This window comes from Tympanuchus pallidicinctus, unplaced genomic scaffold (assembly GCF_026119805.1).
Source record: "Tympanuchus pallidicinctus isolate F22 unplaced genomic scaffold, pur_lepc_1.0 scaffold5, whole genome shotgun sequence".
Taxonomy (NCBI): Eukaryota; Metazoa; Chordata; class Aves; order Galliformes; family Phasianidae; genus Tympanuchus; species Tympanuchus pallidicinctus.
In genome coordinates, this window is record NW_026294769.1 from 13,325,467 (window position 1) to 13,344,562 (window position 19,096).

General features: G+C 42.7%; 1 protein-coding gene across 4 annotated transcripts in view; it reads right to left on the reverse strand.

The window, feature by feature from the left end:
- EPB41L4B (erythrocyte membrane protein band 4.1 like 4B) overlaps positions 1-18,030 on the reverse strand; it is a 164,814-nt gene extending 146,784 nt beyond the window's left edge. For 3 of the 4 annotated variants that reach the window (XM_052704243.1, XM_052704242.1, XM_052704241.1), the window contains exon 1: positions 17,657-18,030. In XM_052704243.1, the coding sequence (XP_052560203.1) occupies positions 17,657-17,950 (294 nt within the window). In that variant the 5' untranslated portion in view covers positions 17,951-18,030. The remainder of the gene's footprint in view (positions 1-17,656) is intronic. The other variant, XM_052704244.1, reaches the window with a different exon arrangement.
- Between the last annotated feature and the right edge of the window lie 1,066 nt (positions 18,031-19,096).

Consider the following 19,096-nt stretch of genomic DNA (forward strand, 5'->3'; position numbering starts at 1 on the left):
TCAAAGCACCAAATTTCAAAGCATCATGAAGGCCTCTGCTACTTGACTGACAGAACCATACTTTATTTGCCAAGTGTCCACCAAAGCAAGTTCACAACATTATGTCCATTAAGCTGGAAAACAAAATGCTAGGAGCTTGGTATACCAGACCACATAGAGCAGTTCAAATTCAGAGGATGAAATAAGCATAGAACTGTGCTGCAAGTAGGACAATCACTGGTGAAAGTGGGATAGCTCTGTTAGAGCCATCCTAGGACGGAGACCCACTACAGCACTGGTCACATTAACATGATCTTGAATATACCAGCCAGTACAGTTGAAGCTGATTCAAAATAATTATCAGAATAAAATAGTTGATTCTTCCATCAGCATGATGAAGGTTGTGCAGGTGAGCACAAGTGGGAGATATTTAGAGCTTTACATATCACAAGATGGAACATCCATGTCTTTTAAAGACTGCTAAGGAATACACAGAAAGAATGAAAAGTGAAAGTATACTTTCACTGGACTGATAAACTGCAGAAACATAAGACATACTGTGTAGAAGTCACATAAAGCTCCTTGACCAGCATGAGATTGAGAAAATCAGTTTACTGTAGTGCCTTTTTATCTGGATTTCGTTCCACAAGCAGAATTTCTCATACAGGTTGAGGTCCCATTCTGGCCAGTATAAAACTGAAAGTTTGCTTCTGAAATACATTTGTAGCAGTTCACAGATGCATTCCGGACCAGAAAAAAAAAAAATCCCAGGAGAATAACACTGTGGATGTAGAATAACCATCCAAAAATCATACCAAGAAGATGGCAGGACAAGCAACCACTGTTCCCAGCTCCTCAGAGAGCCAGAACAGTGCTCAACTCCCATTTCAACTGGCAATTGAAACCGCAAGCTCATGGTTTAAGCTCTGTTCAATCTGTCACCCTTGTATAGAGACACTCAACTATTCAGGGTACACATGCTGACAGGGTAATGCTGGCAGCAAAAATGAAACTGATAACATCACAATCATCATTTACAATGTAAACTTCATACAAAAAAATAAGAAAGCTTAATTTGAATGTTCGGATTGAATTTTAAAAATAATCTGTTTGAAGAAGGAAGAAAAGAGATATAAAAGGAATTTGTTACTCCTCTCTTCTGATTTGTTGTAAACTTCAATATTCAATTAACATCATCCAGTACTGGAGCACTTCCAGTCTTTCCAGAATCAGACTGTCTTTGAAAAAGCATTTATGGATGATTTGATTGAAACACTGGAATCAACATGAATTTTAGTGCTTTCTACTTTGCAGTTACCTTCTGCACATCGTGCAGGAAGTGCTATAAAGCTTTGGGTTTAGCACACACCATTTCCAGCATGGATTTTGCCAGTAGAAGAGGATTAACCTCAGATATCAGTGTTTAGCTGCTTGGAGGAGAGACACCCAACCCAGGACAATAAGGTTTCATACTTAAATTCAAAATACACACGAGCAGCATCAGCAATAAGCAGAGAAAACTTCTCTATTTTGGAGGAAAGTAAGGAGCTTAGGCACAGGGTTTTAAGCAACTCTTCGGGACAGTACAGTTCTAACAAAAAGCACACTGAGATAAATCACCTGCCTTCAAACACATGGTTATTACAAAGTGTATGTTAACACTGTACTTCATTGAGACTACTAAATTACTAAATAAACCATAGAAAGTTTTTAATGTGATACACAAGATATGAATATTGCATTTAAACTTCCTATTTTAATTTGTTTTACCCTGATTGAATGACACACACTAGTGATGTGTGTCAGTGTATGAATTCATGCATGCATTTAGGCAAAAGCAGATGGACTTTGTTTCTCCACCATCAGATCAGCAGAAGCATTTAACAAGCCACAAAGCAAACAGAGGACTTAATTTTGAAGAGCCTCCCTTTCCCCACCTCTCCACCTTATAAAGTACTGCACAGAGTAGAACCTACAAGGTACTAAACATTTGGGCAGGGGAACGCCCAACTAAATTTCATCCACAAACTTGAGAAGTTTGTCACAAATAATTGGCTTTCTGTGACTTCAAGTGTACAACTATATCAAGTCTCCAATGCATACTTAAAATACATATAACCTATGTAGATTGGCTGTAGCATAGGTAGAACCATATCTTGTTAAATTATCTTCGTCTGTACTTTAGCACCGTTCTTCACCAAATGCTTTGTAGACAGCTTCACATGAAAAGCTATAAGCTTTTAACCTCGACTTACAGGGAGATTCACACAGGGTGTTCCACAAGGAAAGTTCATCTGAAAAGGTGGGAACACCCTACAAGGTTTCCCACAAGACAATCACTTGAATCTCATACAATAAAGAAGTTAAAGCAAAAGGAACTTTGTACTGTAATACTGCAGTACCTTTAGTCAACTTCCATTATTTGTGCAAGGTGAAATTCTGCTTCTAGAACAAAGTTCAGATAAAAAGGCACTACAGTAAACTAACTTCCTCAATCTCATGCTGATCAAGGAGCTTTATGTGACTTCTACACAGTACGTCTTGTTTTTTTTGCAGTTTATCAGTCCAGTGAAGAGCTCATTTCTCATACAGGTTGAGGTCCCATTCTGGCCAGTATAAAACTGAAAGTTTGCTTCTGAAATACATTTGTAGCAGTTCACAGACACCTTCCAGACCAGAAGAAAAAAAAAAAAAATCCCAGGAGAGTAACACTGTGGATGTGGAATATCCATCCCAAAATCATACCAAGAAGTTGGCAGGACAAGCAACCACTGTTCCCAGCTCCTCAGAGAGCCAGAACAGTGCTCAACTCCCATGGCAACTGGCAACTGAAACAGTGAGCTCATGGGAACACAAGAGCAAAAGATGATCCTCCACACTGCTGAAGCATGCTACAAAAGTAGACTTTCTATTAAGGTGGACACTCAGGTTAACAAATCTTGCTGGAGCTGTTGAGCAGAGCAGTACCCTGTGCACAGTGCACACTCCATGGCTCTGCTGAGGCCCACCCTTCACTCCACTGCACAAAACATACTTTAATCTCTGACAGTGAAGGGTTTTGTGGTTTAAACTCAAATCAGGTTCTCTAGCTGACAGGCTAAAATACTGACACACACATCCTTCTGCCAGTGAGTCACAGAGCAAGATAGCTGAAGGCAATGACATCTTTAGCAATCTCTGGTAATCTTTTTACAGCTGTTTATCAAAGTCTCAAATCCTTCTGTCCAGAAGATTACCAACATTGTCACCTTACAACACAGACAGTAGAACATCTCCAAGGAAGCTCTGGCAGCACAACAAGAGAAGCAACAAATGCCTACAGCTAAAAATAAATGAAATTGAAAAATAAATTGAACCTTAAATTGGAAATCTTTACCCAGGATGGTTTACAATAGCAGCTTCTAGTTCATTGGTCAAAACACGATCACCTTTAGCTTCCCAGACCCTGAGCTGCAATTCACTCCCTCACCTTGCAGTTGCATGGCTTCACACTCAGGATTCCAGCACAAAGCCCCTGACTTCAGATGCACGCAGATACACAATTTGAAGCGCCAGATGGCCTGGAACTCTGTTTTCTCAAACACTTCCAAAACTCATTCCCAAAGCTCAAGAAGAACGCAACTAGTTGATAATAAGAAAGGAAATACTGAAGCAAAATTGTACCCCCTGTTTTTTTTCTCTCAGAAAAATGCAAAACAAAACAAAGAGCACGCTTATTCAAATGTTTAGAATAGTTGTCATTCTAATGTAACTTGTGGATTTGAAGGTAAATAAGCCTGTTTTCCACGGGAACTCTTTTTAACATGATTCAGAATTGTCCTTTAGTGCCTTCAAGACAATCTTCCATCTGCTACTTAAGAAGTGCTGTTTTATGTCATGTTCTTAAACCTAGTTTTTTGTTTTGTTTTGTTTTTAAAAGGACTTTTTTTTTAACTGGGAAAATTAATCATGAAGTCAAACTCATGCACAGTCTAACTTTCAAATGAGAGGCTAAAAAAGTAATTGAGGAATTAGATATTTGCTACATTTCCACTCCCCTCATGATCAAGAATGACTGTTTGTACTAGCAACAACATTAATTTCTGGAATATCTACATACAAAAAACTGCAATAAACTCAGACAGCTTTAATTTCATGGATCGCTGATAGGTTAGGCATCCAATCATTGCTTAAAGCAGTATTGTGTTCCCTCAGCAGCACAGCTGTCTTTCACTTCATTTGCAACCAGTGTCAAAGGGATAAGGAGTATAGAAAAGGTATTCCATCACAGGATATCCACCTTAAGAAATGACCATCCAGAAGTGCTTTCAGCTCTGGTTCTATTTGAAACTCCACCAGTGGAACTCAGAAAAAAATGACTCTTTCTAAAATTCTTAAAGTCTTTCTAACTTCAGCATCAGCTTTATTATTCTCATCAGTTCTGGCTCTCCATTAGGTTCTGAAAAATAAGAAGAAACTAGACAGTCGGGTCCAGTCAGGAATAAATTAGATGACATGATTTAAACCTCTCTATGGTTTGAAGAAAATTAAATCTCATAAAATGAGTAATTTCTTCCTCCATATGACTGCACATTTATTAAATAACAACAATAAAGAACCTCAGAATAACAGGTTTCCACAGCTGACTTGGGCACTGATCAGCTCTTTGAGATCTAGCTTGAGCTACTACTTGCTACTATTTCCATCACTGAATCTCACAACGCAGCAGCTAAATATCCCTTGTTCACTTCATACTAAGCTGACTACTTTACCGGTGCAGGTAAGGAACATCCCCACAGTCAAGGTACGAGAGCACAGGGCTCAGCCATTCCTAAAGTGATTACTTATACCCGTAAGCACCAGTTCAACAACACAGGCTTGCACAGCACTTCTGCCTTGAGGAGCTCCCATGCCCTCTGTCAGATTTTTCTGCTTGCTTGGTCCCTTTCTTGTATCATATCTTAAACAGAAAGTATTTCTGACATTCAATGCTGCAAAAGCATCTTTAGAGTGAAACATATCCAGATCTGATCCCTGAGCTGGCTTTCAGCACTGCCACACAGCTGAAAGGACAGGGGCTTGACTTCTGCATAAGGATGGGAAGAGAAGCCAAGTGCTGCTCATATCGCCCAGGAGAGACCTGGGCAAAAATGAGGGTAAGCATTCCTGAAATAGATGTGTGCAGACAAAAAAAAAAAAAAAAAAGAAAAAAAAAAAAAAAAAAAGAAAAAAAAAAGCAACTTACACAATGAGGAAGGGCAAAGAGGAAAGCAGCCAGCCAGCAGCACTACGCACAGCACAATTCTGAAGTGTTCTGTTCTGCTCACTATCATCAGTTCCCACTGTGAAAGAATTAACAAAATAACTGCCGCTCAACTTCACCAAACCAGCACAGTAGCAAGAGTCAATGGGTCACACTGGTTGCATGGACTGTTTCGCATCTTTAGGGGATGCAGGATTGCATCAACACACTGTAGCATAAATCAGTGAAGCCACAGGTCATGCATGCAAACAAGATTTTTGGTCACGCTCATTAGCTTGAAGATAGTGCCCTGGATTTAAACAGTGCTGTAAGAACTCTGGTGTAACAGAAAAGCAAATGAACGTGAGCCTCTCAGTATAACACAGCCAAGGAAGTAAACATGAGCCCTGAATGCATAAGAAGGCAACATTAGGAATGGAATAATGCCATTTCATGTAACATTCACCAACCATTATAACAACGTTACTGCACTCAGCTCAAGTGTCCCAGCATTTCAGCACATCAGCACAGTCAGAAATAAGATACCAAGAGTAATTCTGAGCTTGAAAGGTCACTGGAAATCAAATTTCTTTTTATCTATTTAGAATAAAGGAAGGATTAAGAGGTGAGTTGCATGGGAATTTTGCAAGCCTTCGTATAGTGAATATTTTTCCTATAATCACAGGTCTCTTCATCACAAGCCTCCCGGACTAAAAGAGGGGATAACAAGGATCATAAAAGTATCAGATCTATTAAAAAGCTCGTTACTATTTTTAAAGAATTCACACACAACCTGAAGTGGTAACTGCTTCTCATTACAGACTCTTAAAAGTAGATTAACTACTTAAAGACAGATGTCACTGAAAAGTGACAGAATTGAAACATTTTCTGAAAGGAGCTATAGAGACTGCTCAAGGAAAGAGAAAAGATTAAGCGTTCATAAATTGCCCACTCTGACCTGAAATAAATCTGCAGTTCAGAATGCATTCCTTTAGAGTCATTCATATGAGTAACTATCTCATGCAATTTAAAGAGCAATATTCTAAATGACACCAAGTAAGAACAGTCAGTTAAATTCCATTTAAAATAACTGTAACAACTTCAACAGAAGATCTTGCAAGTAGGAACAAACGAGAACAAAGACAGCTGAAACCTCTGCTAGCCACTTAGCAGAAGTAATATTTCTTCATTTAGCAAATGAAATGGCACTATCGAAAGCAGCAATAAAATTGACAGGCCTTCAAAGAAGAAAGAGGAAGAAAAAAAGACAAATAAGTGAGGGTAATCCTACCAGTGATTTTTTGCAAAACTTGTTTTCTAGCTTAGTTCCGTTTAAAAAACTGCTTCCAGAAACAGAAGCAAGAGCAATGTGATCCTGTTACTATATGTAAGTATGCATTCACTTAGTCAAGCCATAACGGAACTATCTCCCTACCTACTTGCTCAATCACAAAGAGTGCTAAAATAATAGGTGCCATAAATCCTAGCTACCTTAGACATCAAGTCTGCTTTGTTATGCCAACCAGGAACCAACAAGTCTCAAAAAGGCTTTTTAAGACACGAATGTCATTTCGAATAACATCATAAATTCATTTAGATCTGAAACCAAAGCTGCATGCTTGCCTCCCAGCAGTAACTGTGGTGCCCGTTTCCACATTTATAACTTACCCTTCAGCTACACAACCACTCCAAGTTTATTAGCACTGCAGGTTATGTCTGTGCATAGGACAGAAATAGAAGTATACTCCACAGCACACATTTCCTCATCAGCTCTGTACCCAGCCTTCCATCCCCTGATTCATCTAAGAACATCCACCAATATCTCTGCTCCTGCTTATGTTATCTTAGTTGGGATGTTTACAGATTTCTAAAGCAAAGCAGGCTGATGCTCTTGGAAACAGACAAAATGGTCTCCTCTCGTCACTTTGCAACTGCACTGATTTCTCATTTCGCCCTCAGGGATGCTTTGTAGCATGACAATGGATTGGAGTGGGACGTCTATCTGGCCATTTGTCTTCAAGCAGTGCTTTCACTTTAGGTACAAAACCACAGAGGCAAACAGGCTTTGCTCTCCATCTCACTAGCATCAGCTCCACAATGCAGACTATTGTCATACTTTACAGACTAGTACAAGAAATCCGCAGTTCTCTAAGGCTCATATAAACTGCAGTCACCAGCTGAAGTGCTCAAAATTCCATCCTTTAACACTTAATAAAAGCCTGCCACTACATTGCTTAAAGCTGAAGCATGCAAGAGGGAAACAATTTTTTTTTTTTTTTTTTAAATAAGAAAGGCTGGTGAAAGAAATACAATGACAGAAGCAAGTTGTAGCAGCAAGAACTGAACTGCAGTAAGACGAAGGGGGTGAAAAGTTTTCCTGTGGGTACTGGGTCTTCAGAGCTGAAGGAGCCGTTGGAGGAGTGTGGGCAGCAGTGCTGAGAGCTGCTCTGCAGGGATGAGCTGCCTGCACCGGGAGGCATCCCATTGCCTGCAGCTGGTAGCTCCCAGGAGGCAGAGCTACTCCAGCTCTGGCTGCAGCAGCCTGCTAATGAGGTTAACGCATACACAAGGAATAGGAATTGGTATTCTTCAGCTCAGTATCAACCTACCTTCCTCCCAAGCTAGCCATCTGCATGCCTTATTGCCTGAAAGCAAAAGAAAGTTCATCTGGATGGCTGTCCCTTCAAAGATACCACCCAACGTTTTATATTTACCAAAAACCCCACATCTTTCCATTTCGTGTACCAATACTTCAGACTGATTACGATGGAAATACCATATGATCTGTTATCAATGCAAAAATAAGCTTAAATTCATCAGTGTCTAATACTATAAAGTGCAAGGAAGTAAATCAAGGTCCCTCCTTCCTGGCCATAACTGTATTCTTAAAGAAGCAATATCTTTACCAAATTAGCTTAACTACTTTTTAAAATACACTTTATGATGAGGTTATAAACCAAAATACAGTGGGTGCTTAATGCGAAAATACATCAGAATCCCAGCACAAACTGTAAAAAGAGAACATCTGTTGGCAAATTTCAATAGAAGCAAACAAAAAACACTTGTTCTCATTTCACAGCATTGAATTTTTCTATTCCCACTCCCAACTGAGAAATGCAGTAATCAGCCTCAACCTATTTTTGCTAATATACAGACAACTGCTCAAACTTCTCTCATTTCTCCCTGTATTTTCTAATCATCTTCACTTTTTAAAGCCACAAATGAAGTCTCATCAGAAAGACCTTACTATGGGATAAATTTATGATGGAAATCTTGCATCTAGATGCTACACAGGGAAAGAAGACATTTTAAGCTACCAAAGAGGGGTTGGCTCAGCAAATTTGAGAAGAAAAATAATAGAGTGAATAGTCTCAGCTTGTTTTTAATTGTGAATGTAAGAAAACCATTAAAAATATTTATTGTACAAATTATTTCCTTATATACTTCACTCCTAAAATATAAGACCACTTGTGAACTACCAACAATCCTCAACTCAAGAAGAGAAACCTCCTTTAAGTGGCTGCTCTTTGCAACAATTAAGCCATCAGTCTGAACCCAGCACGAAGCAGAAGCAGTAGCAGTGTCAACTATGGTCAACATTGAATGACTTCACTGCTGATTCCTTTTAGAAGCCAGCCTCTTAGTAAGCAGGTCCCCTTATTAAAAGGGAACCTCAAGCATTAACACCTTTAATTAACTGGAAGTCAAGAGCAAAACTCCAAGGCACACATACCCAGTTGCACAGGGCAGCCTGCAGCCAGGTGTTCCAAGCCCTGCCAAGCACGGGTAATATCTCCATATGCAGCAGCAGCCAGGCAACAAGGCTGGGAAGCCTCCAACCTGGAGAAAGGGGATGTCCATAACATAACAAAACAGCAACAAAGAGAGGGTTGCAAGGTGAATAGCAGGGAAAGGAAAACAAATAAACCGTGCCCAATACATGAAACAGCAGGAAGAAGAAAAGAAGTCTGCTGTGCAGCAAACAAGTTCTACTACTGCTCTGTTAAACCAGCTCTTCCCACCCCATTGTTACAACAGGGAGACCTCAACTCACACAGATATAGGCAAGAACCCACAGATCGCAGTGTGACAGAAGGCAAGTGGATACCGTCCACTGGATAGCATGCCTCCAGGGTGCTGCCTATCCTAGCAATACAATATTGATAGGACCATTTTAAAGAATACTGCTTTTTAATTTTTCTGCTTAATTCAATGAGATAACACACTCATCATTCATCATCATCTCTCAAAGCAAAGCACTCATGGAAGGTGCATTATTCAGGAACTGCTACTCAGTAAGTAGCCTGAATACAAAACCTACATACAGTGGATTTGCATCTCCACTGAATAGCGACCTTTGTTGCAACACGATGATTGTACACAGTACTGCCATTCTCAGTACTGCTTGTAAAAATAGAAGCTCTTGGTTTTGGTCTTTTTACATAAATGCAGGCCATCAATTTTGAATCATATATCACAGTTTCAGGAATGACTAACAAGGTACATAAGAAATTTAAATGATAGAAAACAACCTTAACTGATACTGGATGGGTAACAAGGGAGAAAAATGAAGAAAAACAAACAGAACTGTTCATTTTCTTCAAGAATGTGGAAAATATTCACTTGCAAACAGAAAGCAGGTAACACTTGTACACTAAGCAATTTTGTTCAGACTTAACACCAACCAAAAAGGTGTGATGCAGTTAGCAGGCTTATTTTGTCTGTCAATATTAGCAGATTATAAATTTGTCTGTAGCACAGGATAATTTTGAAGCTTAATGCAATAAACAAACTGCTTACAATCTAATACCCAACATACAACACTCCAGGTACTGAAACGAGCCAAATAAGAAACTTTCATCTGAAAAAATGGGAAGCTAAGCCTGCTAAGCTAGAGAAATCTCTCAAGTGCACATCCTGTAATACATATACATGCATAAAATAGTGGAGGAAATAAAATATACAATCATTAAGAGTACTTAAAAATAAAATGAAAATAAAAAACATTGTTTTCAAACAGCCACAACAGGATTTATCCTTGGATGAGCTAACCTTTAAAATAATGCTAATTTAACTACAGGCCATAATCAAGTAACAACACAACGCTCTTCTAATTGTATGAACATAGCAGCATCAAATGTACGAGTCCAGATTCCTCAAAATAAAGGCTTAGACTTGTGTTTATGTAATACCTACAATTACCCAAATATTTCACAAGCTAAAGATAGGATCCTCCATTAGGATTTCCAACATCTATTTGTCATATAAGTTGCACCACATGTATTAGTATCACAGAATACAGTCAGATCAAGTCAACACATTTCTCAGAATACTACTCAAGGGACATTAGGTATTTTTGAATTAACTATCTGTGGTTCCTTAACAACAAGGGAATAAACTGGTCTCAATCTGAATAGAACAAAAATGTAAACAGACAAGATGAATTAACTCTTAATATTCTTCACGCTTCATAACTGGAGTCTGAACCTAGCATTTCAACAAATATTTCAAAATAATCCATCATAATATAGCTAATGGTTCAGGACATATTCAATCTGATACATAGAAATAAATGGAAATAGCAAGTCAAATAAAGAGCAGATGGTCATTCTAAGCACTTCATTACCCTCCAACCCTTTTATTTATAATGCAATGTGGAAAGAAAAAAGAATGTAGTCTGCATTGAAAAACATATTTTAAAAAATCTGTTTCTCAAGTAACATAAAATACTAACCCAGCAACACTGTATGTACAGTTAACAGCTGTTGACTTCATCATTCTGGCGTAACTATCGATAGCTGTGAAAATGTCTTTTGGTGGGGAAGAACTGAACAGAAGGGAGTTCCACAGTTCTGATAACTGTAGAAAATCACAGAAATAATCTAAATGGGAAGGAGGGGACGGGACACAGAGCAATGCTCAAGGACCCAAACAGAAGGAAAGCAAACCTCTAGAGTGCTTTCAAGTGCCTCCCAGAAGAGATCCTCCACAGCAAACTTTCAAAGCTTTGTAGCTGCTCTTACAAACTGGGAAAATAGTGAGGAGAAAAAAAAAAAAAAAAAAGGGTTTTTATCGTGAAGGAAATTCAGTGAGTATCACACTAGTAACACAGATGATGTCCATGCGAAAGTATAGAGAATTGCTCAGGGAGGAGATGGAGAAAGAGAAGGATGAGTGGAAACCAGTTGGATAACAAGAGAAGCTCTGAACAGGAAAAAGAAAATGGACCTAAAGGACCCATGCTTAGAAGAGAGACACTAAATGGAATTAGCTTCTCAAAGTTACAGGACAAGGGCTATTTACAGAGAGGCTTCAAGTAGAAGCACAAGGAAGAACAACAACAGTAGAGAGGGAACTCATTTCTGTCCCTTGTGTTTTGATTTCCACACTCAGAAACTTTTCTCTTTCACTGTCCTAGCTCCATAATGCTGCTTCCATGCCTGCACTCCTTTATCTTTCTGCATCCCAGAACATAAAATTACTCTCATCCTGATGAGCTCACAAGAGAAAGCACTACAGTTTCTACTGCAGGTTATCTTCTTTCTGATAGCTGAGGAGCAGTTGGTTTTCGGGCATACCTGGAGCAACCTCGTATTCTCATTTTTATTCTCATTTTTATTATTTTTATGCATCATCTATCTTATTGTCAATTTCATACTTCTCTCTCAAGCTCTGTATCTGTTCTTCTCCCACTCTAAGCCTGTTTCTTCCTGTATTACATTCTGTGATCCCAACAGAACTATTCTGCTCTCCTGCATTGTCTGAACATCCAAAGTCACTTTACTTCATTTTCCTCCTTCAGGGGAACTTCTTTCTTCTAACATGCCCAATCAGATACTGTTTCTCCTCTTCAGTACCTCTCTTAGGAGCATGAAGCTACAGATTTGCTACCCAGTAAGAGAACACAACCCCAAGGAAAAAACATGTTAGTTGTACTCTATTTGCAAATAAACATGTATTTTCTAAACTTCTCAGAAAGTTTCCTTCTTTACTGACCTTCTTTATTCAAATCCACAGTGGCCTTCAGTTTTTCAACAGTGAAGCCCAGTTCTCACACTGCTGCTACAAAGCATTTATATGTTAACCAACAAGGGGTCAGGACACACAGACATAACATCTTTCGCTCGAGCATATTGTATTCTGTTGTAAAAATACTCCCAAAATAGTACATAAAACAATCTCATCTTCTCTCCATCTCTTCAAAAACAGAAGTTCTCCACTAAAGAACCAGTGCCACTGCGCCATGCTTTTGCAGTACACTGTTCTCATCATTGATCCTCCCTCACCAGTTGACAACTCTTTCCCATTATAACAGTGCTCCTACTGCATTGAAAAATGGTATCAGCTTCCATAAATAACGAATGGTACTCACAAGCTAAATTTATCTAATGTGTGCCAAAATAAAACACTGCTCACCACACCCGTTTCACTATGTACTGTTCAAGTGTGTTTTATCTGCTGTAGATTTATTAAGGTTGTTTGGTGAACATGCCAAGAGCCTGAAATTCCCACTTCTCTATCAAGAACCTACTCATCATGCAATTCTGAGGCACAGCTGCAGTCCCACATGCACACCCTCCTCTCATTCCTGTTCCTCTGGGGCAGGAGACGTCCCTGGCTGTCAGTATAAATGCCTACTATGAATATTTTTCCACACACTTTCAGCAGACACAGCAATGCATTGAAGCGTTGTGATACACAGGCAAGGAAATTAAAGGCTACTGCCAGAAGATAACACATCAAGTTCTGGCTACAGTTACTTCATCAGAGCTTTACGGTAATGAAAAAGCATTTCAACAAAAGTGACAAAAAATACCCAAGCACTTCTACAAGGAGAACTTGATCACTTCATGAAGGGGATTACAGGAGGCAGTTGCCACAGTAGTTCATGCACACAAGGCAGCCCTTGCAGGCCTGAAAACACGCTTTCAGCATTTGAAGCACTCTGATTTTAGATTGTTGAAAGTACCTTCTAAATAAAGAACTATACTATCAATTACTCATGTGAGAAAAGCTTTAAAGAATTAATTCTAAAATGCCTGTTCCACACCTGATGTGGAAAATATATATTTGAGTGGAGAGCAAGGCTTCAGTTAGGAGACACCTGAGAATACCTAAAATTCAGTGTCTGCAGTTCTTATTCCTGAAATGTCATTAGGAAATCACATTACATAACCGAAAGGCTGAGTGGTACCCCTCTACAAATATTTATCACTTTTTTCTAGTCAAACATACTTCCAACTTTAGGATTGAGATAACTACTCAAGAGTTAATTTAACATTTACATTCTATTTAAGCACAGAAGCCAGCGAATAGGTTTTGTTATGCTCACGCTAGTCTCACAAGAGGAGGATACAAAAGACAGAAGATTAGGCAGATTAAAAAAGGCTATGGAAGAACATTTACTATCCCTATCCTGAAGTGTTTCCATAGCAGCCGAAACAATTATCAAAACAGATAGACCAAAAAGAAGGCAAAGAAACAATATGAAAGCTCTCCACCGGAAAGCAATCCATAGATACCAAGAGTAATATATAATGATGAAGTTAATGAACAAGTTAAGTGTCACCTACAACCTAATACATCACATAAGTCTTCGTAACGATGTCCATGGCAGCAGAAAAATTTACCACAGCAATGAGTATTATGACAGACAGTGCTTCAACTGCTGTGGCTCCATGGCACTGAAAACATATGGTTTCCTATGTCTGCTTTGCAAGATGGGGATTTCCACAGCAGAGTAAGCTTACTATTTGTTTCCCCTCTCTCATCTCACTTAGGTTAAACAAATAAACAAACAAACAAACGTTCATTTTGTACAGCTCCCATTGTCTCCAAGCCTTATCACAAAACACCATTTTCAGTGGCACTAAAAAAAAAAAAAAAGTCAATCCCTGCTACTCCGCACCATCTCACGGAGAAGTCATCTTTCTGAGTCTTTCTTTAAGCTTTTATAAGATGCACTGAATTAAAAATCAGATACTCAAGTTTTAGAAATGCCAACATCCACATCAACAAAAATTTGGGATTTTTTTGGCCTCACCTTAAAGCCATCTACAAACCTTCCCATTTACGTATTAACTAGCAGGCATCATCACTGCTGTGTAAATGTCAGTTCTCCTTGCCCATATTCTTTATGTAAGAACACAGCATCACCTATAACCAGTTTCTTTCATTAAACTCCAGATTTCTCCAGAAAACAGAGGAAGGATTGTGTTGACAGCAGTGAGCAAGTGGCCTTCCATCTACCCACAGCTGAGATGCAAGAACCAAACACATAACAGCTTCCTACTGCATTTTTCACTGTACGTTTACTTCTAAGTATATCCCTTTTCTTTTTTTTTTTTTTAATTAATCAATCCTTATAACCAGATTTCAGATGTGCACAGGTGTGGCATTGGGTCAGCTGAAAGTGATGACATTTTCTTTATAGTCCCCCTGCCATGGTAAATCACTCCAAAGCAATGGGCAAACTGCCACTCCCATACAGCCACTCCCAGAGGCAATCTCAATTGTGCCTCAGATTTAGCACAGGGCCCTCAGGAGCTTCTCAGCTTAAAAATCCATCCAGTGTATTATTCTGTTCAGAAAGAATACTTTCAGAGTACTTTAAGTCTTGCCTTAAGAGCAACCAAAAAGCCACCATTGTTAAGAAATCCCTGAAATTCTGTGCAAGAAGCTGAGTACAGAAATCATTATTCAAGGTTGTCTCCAGCTCAGAATGATTTTATGTTGACAATGCATAGGGAGAAAAGTTCAGGAAAGCCAGAAAGCACCTACAAATGAAAGGCAAATGGGGAATTTTGAGGGCAGAAGAGGCCCTGTGCATATGCAGTAAGAAAAAATAAAGTCCAAATAACCCACAAGAAAGTGGGAGGGGAAATGCAGATAAACAAGAAAGGTGACTCTGGTCACAATACTTTCATGCAGCCTCCAGAATAACAAGCTAAGGAAGGACTCAGGTGGGAGCATGACAAAAACTTACCAACTCTACCATTTCTAAAGTATGGCATAAATGCTGATAGCCTCAAAGATGGTAGCAGCCTACTGATGTGTAATTTGTTTTTACAGCAACACCACCAGCCCCCACATAAGAGAAGACACCGAGGAAGAGCCTGATGCACTTCACCTAGACAAAAGAGTCAGGGTTTTAGCTTTAATGTATATTAAACAAACCAACCAAAACAACTGAACTTTTTTTTTCTGCACATGCAGCTTAAGGTTTCAAGCAGCCCGTCATTCCTCCACACAAACACATAGACCCTGCAGTCTTTTTAATTAATATCTAACAAGCCTTGAAATCAATTCCAATTAAGTTTCAGGTAGCAGTCTAAGAAGCGTTAGTTATGAAATTATTGTGCCCTAATGCCAACGTGTTCCTTTTACCCCTGGAAAGACAGCTGGGTTTTAATGTTCACAGGCAGTAGAAAGAGCACATTTTCCAGATGCCAGTATCGCCTGAAATAAGTGCTTGTGAGCGTGATCAGCAGCACAAAGTCCTTAGCAATTACTGACATACTAGGCTTCTAGTGTAAGCTGTCTCACTGCTAGAGCAGGGACCACACTTGTTCCCTCGCCAAAAAAATAAGCAAGCTGAAATGTTGAGAAACAACCATACACTGATTTCTTCATTTCTAATTTTATCAAGATAGTGCCCAGCTCATTCAGCTTAACAAGTACAGTACAAATGCTTCTGAGTATCAAAGTGCATTCTGTCTCAGGCCCTAATCCCATAAAAACCGGCGTTCCAAAGCTCAGAGAAACATTCCTAATCAAATTCTATAAATGGTGCAACGCCTCTTTCAGTTTTTCTGACTCTCCGTGTGGGTGTTACTTTCTGTGAAAGAAAGGAAAGCAGCATGAGGAGCAGAGATGCAATTCAACAGCACCCTTTCTAATCCCCAAGGCACTGATAGCTGTTTCACACCCCAGCATCCTCCAGCAGCCTAGAAATGTCACCAAAGAACACTCTGACTTCTTATCCTCTCACTGGATAAAGGAACTACAACCGCCAAGTGTGCATCTCGTGTCACCACTGACAGCCCAGGCTTAGACACCACAACACAAGCAGGTATGCTCTACAGCTTCCTTAATGGACCAAGCTGGTACGCTTCCACATGCTCCCGATACTCAAGGACTACTGAAGGTTTACTATTAACTGCTTTTTCAAACCTACAGACTATCTTAGATTCTATAGCAATAGCTCTACTCTGATAAGTTGGAGGGAATATAATACATGAAATATTTACTGAGCTTATCTACATAGACGGCTATAAGCATATCCTCAGCATGCAGATAATACACAAGTTCTTTTTAGACTAGCGTCATGCTGAGATGCTAGTAGGACTGCAGTAAGTTGTGAAGGAGAGATGTGAAGAGAAGAAAGGTGTTAGCATTGCCAGTGCCTAGAGGTGTGTGATCTGCTCTGTGAGGGAAGGAGCCGGCTGAGCGTGAGGCAGCATCTCTAGGTGGCCCCATTCCACACTCCCCTATTGGAGCAGGACTCCATCACTTTGGCTTCTAATCAGAAACCAGTTGAATCCCAGTTTCCATATTTTAGTTAAATCTGGCCAACATACACGGGTAATTATTAGCATGAATGGCACCCAACAAAATTCAAATATTCTGAAACAAAAAACAAATGTCTTTCACACCAGTTGAGAGTAAAAAGAGTTGGACTCGACCTTTATGGGTCCCTTCCAACTCGGGACATTCTATGATTCTAAAAGAAGCGTGAGCTCGATTGGATTGTTACGCTGCGACCAAGTTCTCCCACCTGCTTTTGTAGGTCAGGCTTAACGGCCGCCGATTCTTCAGTTTCTAAACAAGTTTAAATGTTTTCCCAATACGATAAACGCAGCACTGCCTCGCAGGAAAGCTCGGTTCCACGGGGGAGGGGAAGGGGCAGCAAAAAGGGACGGACGCCAGGCACTCAGCGGCTGCGAGAACCTGGCAGAACCCAAACTCAGCAACCGAACGGCGTTCGCCGCTCAGCTCCGCCGCGGTGAGCCGGGAAGGCACCCACCGGGTTCCGGCGACGCCGAAACGCCCGCAGAAGCGGCACATGGCCGCGACCCACCGCGCTCCGGAACGCGGCAGAGACGGGAGAGCGGAAAGTTCGGAGGCGGCCCCACACCGACGGCCCAACGGCACCCTCGCGCCGGCTCCACAGGTTGGGAGCGGCGAGACCGCCGATTCGCGACCGCAGCCGGGGACGTGAGGGAGGCAGCGCGGCTCTCCTGGCAGCGAGCTTCCCCCGAGCGGCTCCGGCTGGGGCTGCGGCGGGGGGCGGAGGCGCAGGTGCCGCTCTCCGCGCTCGCTCCGGGGAAGAAGGAAGGGGCCGCGGCCATGGCGGGAGGCGCGGTGCACCTGGCAGCAGGTGTATGCGGGCGGCGAGAGGGGAGCAAGGAAGCGACGCCAGCAGGCGGAGGGGTCGGCGCGAACCGCGTTACTCACCGGCAGCTCCACGCTGACTTCGGTCCCGTCCAGGAGGAGCACGCGGCACTGCAGCACCGGCTTACTGCCGCCGGCGGCGGGGATGTGGACGGGGGCTCCGGCGCCGTGCACGACCCCGCCGGGGTGCGGCGAGGAGGGGAAACCCCCGGAGACAGCGGCGGCGGCTCCTCGCAGCCCACCGTCCCGCTCGTCGCCCTCACCGCCGAGCCCGCCTCGCCCGGCCCCGCGCCCCGCTCCTCGCCCGTAGCGCTGCATCGACCGCCGGCCAAAGGTCCTGCGCAGGAACCGCAGCATCCTGGGGCGCCCGGCCCGGCCGCTCACACCCCCGAGCCCGCAGCTCCGCGCCCGGCCCCGGGCGCCTCCCGGAGCAACGCAGCAGCGCCGCCCGCCGGGAGCCAGCCCGCGCCGGGAGCCGGCTGGCCCGCCCCCGCCGCCCGCTCCGCCCTCCGCAGCACCGCCCGCCAGCGGCACGGGGGGCGGGACGCGCCGCCGCCCCTTCTGCTGCGGACCGCGGGCAGGGGGAGCCGCTGAGGCAGGCGACCAGAGGGCACCACCTGTGGCGGTGGCCTCGCGGCCGGGACCGCTCGACCTGCCGCCGCCTCAGCCTCGACTCCTCACGCCGCCGGTCGCGGCTTCGAAGCGCAACACGGCAGAACGAAGTGTCGCGTAGCACCGCACCGCACCGCACCGCACCACTCTGCCGGCGGCTGCCGCGGCCGCTCGGAAGCTCGCTCCGGCCGTCGGAGCGGCGCCTGCGCGGTGGCTGCCCCTCGCCGGGAGGGGAGGGAAGGGAGAGACGCGGGCGAGAGCGCCCCTGGCTTCACCTGAGGGGCTGCGGGGCGGTCCCAAGGAGCTGCCTGTGCGTCTCCCGTCCCGCCACCTGCCTAGCGAATGCGGCGCCGAGAGGGCAGTCCTGGTGCCTGGAGGCTGGAGCGAGGCATCCCGGCCACCGCCGTCAGGGGTTTGCGTGCAAACATCCTCAGGTGGGGTGGGGAGAGGCTCCCGCATTCCCTTTGAGCTCGGTGTTGTTAAGGAGACAACCAGCTGGACGAGGTTCCGTGGAGAAAGCATTGCCTCCAGAGCTTGCTGGTGTTTTGTTCCCTCTGGTTTCTGCGAGGCACAGGTGTAGCTTTATTCCAGCATCACGTCGCGTCCTTTGGTATGAGAATCAATAAGATCAGTATTTACATACATTGGCTCTGGGAGGAGCGCATCTGCCGAGGTGCCATGCATGACACAGTGGCAGCACATAAGTGTCAGCTGGAACAGTTTCACCCATGGCCAGCTACGCGATCTAGAAAGCGTGGATAGAAAATATTGGCTGCTTCTGAAGTTTTGGGGATCTTTTTCATAGAATCATAAAATCATTTGATTTGGAAGGGACCCTCAAGGGCCATCTAGTGCAAACCCTCTGCAATAAACACCTCCAGCAGATCAGGG